At 40.1% G+C, this 6,807-nt stretch overlaps 1 protein-coding gene across 2 annotated transcripts; it reads right to left on the bottom strand.

Moving 5' to 3' along the window:
• Positions 1-772: 772 nt before the first annotated feature.
• LOC132122789 (delta-like protein C) lies at positions 773-6,177 on the bottom strand. Of its 2 annotated transcripts, XR_009426433.1 has the most exons (10): positions 6,037-6,177; positions 5,690-5,920; positions 5,544-5,601; positions 5,182-5,439; positions 4,513-4,874; positions 4,204-4,420; positions 2,097-2,793; positions 1,890-2,004; positions 1,028-1,780; positions 773-935 (listed from the first exon to the last, which is right to left on the bottom strand). XR_009426433.1 is itself a non-coding variant. In XM_059533203.1 (9 exons), the coding sequence occupies exons 1-9, from the start codon at positions 6,085-6,087 to the stop codon at positions 1,775-1,777; spliced, it is 1,995 nt and encodes a 664-aa protein (XP_059389186.1). In that variant the 5' UTR covers positions 6,088-6,177; the 3' UTR covers positions 773-1,774. The 2 variants fall into 2 exon arrangements, 1 of the variants encoding a protein (XP_059389186.1); XM_059533203.1 differs by having other exon boundaries at positions 773-1,780.
• Between the last annotated feature and the right edge of the window lie 630 nt (positions 6,178-6,807).

The raw sequence follows: 6,807 nt of genomic DNA, 5'->3' as shown, positions 1-6,807 counted from the left end.
CTGTTCTAGAAAACGAGCACACATGAGCGGCTGAGGCCTCCCTCCCCCTTTTCAAGTCTCAGCTTCTCTCTTTGAATGGAAGAGGAAGAGTTGGGGTGAATGGCAGGTGATCCTGTCTGAGGACCATTAATAACCCTTCACAGTTTTCTCTGGCTTCATCTGCACTGTTTTGATCAGATATACTAAGTATATCTCAGAACCAAACTAGTCATACAACAACAAAAACTCACAGTAATTACTTAATAGTGGATTAGTAAGGGGCATACTGGAAGGCTTTCTTATGAATTTTACTAAATAATGGCTCACTACAGTTGTCTAGATAATTTATTTTTCTAATAGTAATCAAACATTGATTCATAAATGGTGTTACTGTAGTTGTTTAGTATGTTGCATTCATACTATAGGTAGTTGTTTAAAATTAAAAACTGAATATATCCATCTTAGTATTATCTCAGCAGTCTTGAAAGAAAATAAGTCATGATACAAAGTAAATTATTTCAGGATTTATTGTATGAAAAAATATATATTTTTGGATTTGTGACAAAATGAACAATACATAAACATATATACATTTATCTTTCATAAATACAAATGATTTACAATCCAATTAAATAGCAGGAATATCTCAAAATTTTGTACAATATTGCATTATTAAATTAAGAAAGGCTGTATAAAATATAAAAGTATCTATTTGGTATAAATGGTTTTAAAAATTAAAGAAACAAACAAATGCCATGTACGAAGAAAAAAAAGGAAAGGAATGAAAATAAAGAAAAACCCTAATGCAGAGATTCTCGAAACCAGGAAATCTTGACAATGATGAGGCTTTCAGTTTGAACCAACTGGTACTTTTGAGCCTTGGGAATGTCAGAAATAGCTTAGCAGAAGTGAATGTTGACAGGATGAAAGCTGTATGCAACAGCATCCATCATGCACTGTTGGTCAAACGATTTGTATCAAAGTCAACCCAAACATTTTCTGTCGGAAAAAATACAAGGTTTTTTTTTTCAGTGTTTCTAAGGAGTACCTTTTTTCGTTGAGCAATAACACATTAAAAGATGAGGCACTTGATTAAGATTGAGTTTGGTTTGAGTCCACGTCACTGATAGTCAAATCCATTGTAGGCACTAAGAAAAATCACAGTCATATTTAACTGCAGATTCTGAAGACATTTTTCACAGCCAAAACAGCTTATCTCAATAACTTTGATTGCTTCTCATCACAGATCCGTCTATAAATAGCATTTCGAACCATATCCAAAAAAAATGTTAAATACTCCATGGTCACAGTTCCAGATCCTTCTGTTGCACCTCCTCAACTCATAAAGCTCATTGATTGGGCTTCATGTGATTCACAGAGTGAGATGAACTTCAGGATGCCTGTTTTCTTCCTTTTCAAAGCTTCTGTGATGAACAAATCCTTGATTCTGCCCAGCTCTTCCAGAGAGTTCTTGGTCTTTATGTACATTTTAAATATAATGAAATATATATATAAATTGTATTCGGGTCATTTAAAAAAAAAAAAAAAGGAAAAGATATTGTGCAAATAATGCAAGTTGTTCCTCAAGTCTTCAAGTCTATTGCTTTGTCGTCGCAGAATCATTGTCCATAACAAGAAGTAGTCCTTTTACTCAGCAGCATGAATAAATAAATAATATAATATAATGTAGATATAATATATGCTCTCTTAACGCCTTCCTTTTGTCCTTTAAGACTGTAAACATTTTCGGGTCAGGCCCACTGGTGATTGAGGTGCTCCAGATTGAAGAATACTGTTAAACCTGAGAAAGAACAGAAAAGAAAAACCATTAACACGTGTTCTATAAAAGCATCACACTGAAATCATGATAAATAATGAAGGAACTTAAAACAATGTCTGAAGATGCTTACCTCAGTAGCAAATACACATTGCTCTATGTGATCAGGAATGATGTACACAGGGTGATAAACTCCCTCTTTTGGATAGTTCAGTGGTGGAACCAGCAATGTAGATTCAGAGTTTTTCCTGAAATGAAGAAAACACATCAGTGTTAGTTTTGCACATTGATGTCAGTAAAATAAATGCCAAAATAAAACAAGACATGAAGAGGAACGTACATGTCTAGTTTGCTGTTTGTGGGTTTTTCATCAATGCTCATATTGTAGTCCACCATCTTCTGCTTGTAATTCGATTTTTCATTGCAATGACTGTCTACGGTTGTGGATCTGAGAGCCACATCTTTATTGGACACCTTAAATGGCGGACCACCAGGAATGAGCAAGGCCTCCTTTTCACGGCCTAAAGTTGAAGCCGGGGTCAAAGGGACTCTGTTGTTGATGGACTCCAAGTCATTGCACACGGTGGTGGAGATCATTTTTTGGCCTCGTCGCATCTGTCTCAGGATCACAACGGCGGCAGAGACCACTAGGGTAAGAGTGATGAGGCCTAGAATGAATGAGACCACCAAGGCTGCTGGAAGTGGAGAGCTGGCCACGGCAGGCTTGTCTTTATCCTCGCAAAGTGTGCCCATGAAGCCTGGTGGACACTGGCAGAAGGGCCCAGATAAATGGGTGTAGCAGGTCCCTCCATTCTCGCAAGGCATGAGGCTGCAGTCGTCAGAGCGCACAGCACAGTTTTTCCCTGAGAAACCAAGCGTGCATGTGCAGGTATAGCCGTTGATTCCATCCACGCAGGTGCCAGCATTTTGGCAAGGGTTGTTTGCGCAGTCGTCAATGTTGATTTCGCAACGCAAGCCTGAGAAGCCGGGGCGGCATCGGCATATCAGTCTGTTTCCCGTATCATGACACTGGCCACCTTTAAAAAAAAAAAAACACAAGGGAACCATATTAAAGCATTAGCCTAATAATGAGGGAACTTGAACTGAATAGCCACTTTTGCGCTGTTGGGCCAGGGCGAGCCAGGGCTTACAATGAGCCGCGAGCCCAAAATCATGCTGCGTTTCAACTGTTGGGCCAGCGCTACTCTAAAAACACACCTCTCTGAAGCAAACGTCACACAACATCACCATTTCACCAGCGAAAGGAAAATTTATGAAAACTATCTCAAAACGAACTCCAGCATCTATATTTTACCAATGATTTATGGAAAAAAAAGTTACAGTGACAGTTATTTATTAAGTTGTGTCAGACGTGAACAACAGTGATGCTAAATCCAACTAATATGTATAATTATTCCACATAAAAAGAGAAAACACATAGGCCTACTTGTTCAGTTGTGGCTGCTTCGTTTATTTGTAATCACATAAATGTAAAAAACAACTCAGTCCATTTAAGTCTAAAGGCATACACGTATAACACATTAGAAAAACATTGATAAAGCCAGGTTTCAACTTTAGAAAGTTGAGAAGTTGAGACTTTATATTAATTCTCCATGAAATTATATAATGTGAAGATGTTTGGGCACTGTCCTGCCTCACTACACTGTTATCCATCCAGCAAAAGCAACAGAGGGAGCTCAAGAGCAATTGTGAGTTATTAAGTTATTAAACGGATATAAAATGTATTACACAAGCAGATGCAGAAGTCCGATATCAACAAATACACAGGACAAAGACGGAACAAGAAACCAAATAAATACATAATTAATCATATATGATTTGTCTAAGTTCTTTCAGCGGTCTTTGGCATTTCCATAAGAATAATGTGTATTTATTATTATGCCGAAGGTTAGCATACATAGCCTTTAGCATCGCATTTATTACATTTCTGCCTCACACAATGAACAGAATTCCCATTGGATCTCAACTGTATGTTATTCCAGACACTCACTGATGTCTGAAGGTTCATTTTAAAATGGTTTAAAAAAAAAGTGAATGTTTTAAATGCTGATTTTAGCTGGTAGCTTGATATGAAAACACGGAAATGAGAAGTGGTGCTGACCATCTCCTAACTTGGATAAACTCCACCTTTGAACATAACCACTCCGTGGACAGTGGAAACACAGCTAATAATGGCAAGGGTGTAAACCAGGGCTAGTAATCATAAACCATGGGAAAGCAAGCCTATTGCTTTATGACAGTTCTATCTCGCCATTCATATCAGTGTAAGAGCCTCACTGGCGTCTGTTCTATCATGCATGAGTAGTATGTCATGCACAGTGGATGCATCTCAAAACAACAAAACTGAAGGTTCAGCATGTTGCTGGTGGGGATGACACTGGAATGTTTTGCATTTATGACTAAAGATAAGGGGAAAATATGCTTACCATTAGCACAGGGGTCGCTGCTGCATCGGTCGATTTTCTTCTCACAGTTGGAGCCCAAGTAACCAGGAAGGCAGAGGCAGGAGTAGCCAGAAGATCCCTTCTCCGTGCAGGTCCCTCCATTGAAGCAGGGCCCGTCGGCACAGGTCATATCGCTGACCTCACAGATTTTCCCATAGAATCCTTGAGGGCACGTGCAGGTGTAATCATTGACCAGATCCTAAGGAGAAGAAGCAAAAGCCATTAACATTCCTGCTCCAAGGACAAGAAAGAACAAGACTGTAGATTGTAGTTTCACAACTGGTTGCTTACATTGCAACTGCCTCCGTTCTTGCATGGGTTGCTGTCACACTCGTTGGTCTCAAACTCGCAGTTTTCGCCACTGAAGCCAGGCTTGCAGATGCAGGTGTAGCTGCCCTGGCCGGTGTTGGTACAGGTGGCGTCGTTCATGCAAGGCTTGTGATTGGTGCAAAAATTCAGATCCTCATTGCAGAACAGACCACCCCAGCCTTCCTTGCAAGTGCACTGAAAGGGCTGGTTGCAGGTGCCATGCAGGCACCCCGGGTATCGCTGGCACTCGTCACAGAGGGGGCCCTGCCACCCGAGGCGGCATTTGCACTCACCAGGGGCCTCACAAGAAGCGTGCTCCTCGATACAGCCAGACAAGCAGATGGCTGTTTAAAAAGGAGAGGGAGAGAAAGGGGGACATTAGAATGGGCATCATAAAACAACCCCCCTTATGGAGGCTCAGGCAAATCAAGTATTTAATTACTAAACTAAGCAGCTGGGACGCACACAAAAGAAACATAGGTTTTAGCGCGTCCTTGTTAAATCGTGCTTTTTGCTTTTATTATTACAGTAAACAAAAGCAAAGTTTTATGTGACCGCAAGGAGCCTTTGAACTTGCCCGCGTTATTTATTTACTTATTTTCCCGCGATTGTTCTTTTATGCAAGCGCCAACAACATAAAAATACACTTACGTTTCACGCAATAGTCGCCTTTCCATCCAGGCAGGCAAATTCTGTTACCATCGGGGTCGCAGTTGAAGTGGCCGAATGCGTCGTTCCGTGGGCGGCAGAAAACCGAGCATTCCTCGCCATGGTAGAATTCATCGCACACAACACGATAAGAAAAGCGCAGCTGGCTTTGCTCTGCGACATGCACGTCCTGGGACCAGTCCTCGCTGATGGCGAGTCTTCTTTTGGTGGTCAAACGGCTGATCATGTTGTTGATGTTTTCTGGATTAAATAAAACATTAGTTAACATATTGATCTAGAGGTAACAAATACAAGTTGTGTACACTACTTAAACTACGAAGGTGAAGCAACAGTATGAAGCATACTTGTTGACTGGTCAGAGGACTCTGCGTTCCATGCTTCGATTATCAACGAGACGATTGCCTGTGATGCCAGAACACTCTGTTTAATATTACATGCATTATATGTGCATACATACGAACTGATAATGAGTAGTATTTGTGTTACTCACCGGCCACTTGAAATTATAAGGCAAACGGATATGTGCACTTCTGGAGACGGAGTCTGCGTTGAACAGTCCTGTCTTTCCAGTGCCGTAATGGCACTGCGGCTCTGGTAGTATGTCTTGTGGGTGATTCAGGCAAACACGGAAAAATATTTGGCAGTCCCTGGACCGTTTACATACACTGTTTGCACTTGTGAAAGAGTGCACTTTCAACTCAAACACTCCGGATGATTCCGCCTATGGGAATAAAACAGGACTAATATTAGAACGCTGGTGATCAAGCACTTGTCATAGACGCGGCTTACAAAAGCCTACTTACAATAAGTGTGTCACAACAGGTGTGAAATACTCACCACATGCGCTGATGACACAATTAATAAACACGTAACTAAAACACGAGCCATTATGGGTCTTCTTGTCTGCTACTCAACGATAGCAGACTGCGAGAGTAGTCCGATATGAATGTTTGTAGTGGTATCCAAGATTTAAGGGGGAAAAAAGACTTAACTATTTTTAAACCAAACCGAAAAAAAACTTCTTAATGTCGTCTATGTTGGAGGTTATAGAGCATAGAGAAACAGATTTCTAGCTCCAGAGGACTTCGGACCAGTCACCTTTCGTGAATATTGCCTGCGTTTAAATAGCAGCCAAGTGGAGGCGTGGCCAATACGAAACTCATAAATGTGCTTCGATGGATTTATTTGATGAGTGCCTGAACATCATGACACTTATAAAGTCCATTTTATAGTAAAAGAGATATTAAACCACAACATAAACTTTACATACTAACACAGGCATTTGGAAACCTCACAAAAGTAGGTTATGTTGACAACAGGCAGCAATTAATTAAATTTTAACATTATTACATTCGTTTTTAAATGAATAATAATAAAAAAAAAATCAGATCACAATATTGGACATTGCTCCACGTTGTGTTCCTAAACATTATAGGAATAAATGCTAAACTTTCTTTAGATATGTCTGGGGCGTAATTAAACCTGTGCCTCTTGTCATATAGGCTAGTTATTTAAGGATGCGCAGAGGGTTTATATCAATTTGTTCTAATTATTCTTACCAACTACGCACACTTGGTGTTTCCTATGTCGCGTGCCATGTAATTTTCT

Source organism: Carassius carassius, chromosome 41 (assembly GCF_963082965.1).
Source record: "Carassius carassius chromosome 41, fCarCar2.1, whole genome shotgun sequence".
In the NCBI taxonomy this organism is placed as follows: domain Eukaryota; kingdom Metazoa; phylum Chordata; class Actinopteri; order Cypriniformes; family Cyprinidae; genus Carassius; species Carassius carassius.
Note: the sequence above shows the minus strand (reverse complement) of the source record. Positions and strands in the feature narration are given on the sequence as shown.

Coding starts and splice junctions, on each gene's coding strand:
- LOC132122789 (XM_059533203.1), bottom strand. CDS start 6,087: ATGGCTCGTGTTTTAGTTACGTGTTTATTAATTGTGTCATCAGCGCAT. Junction 5,921..6,036: donor TTGTGTCATCAGCGCATGTG/GTGAGTATTTCA, acceptor TTATTCCCATAG/GCGGAATCATCCGGAGTGTT. Junction 5,440..5,543: donor GTCCTCTGACCAGTCAACAA/GTATGCTTCATA, acceptor TATTTAATCCAG/AAAACATCAACAACATGATC.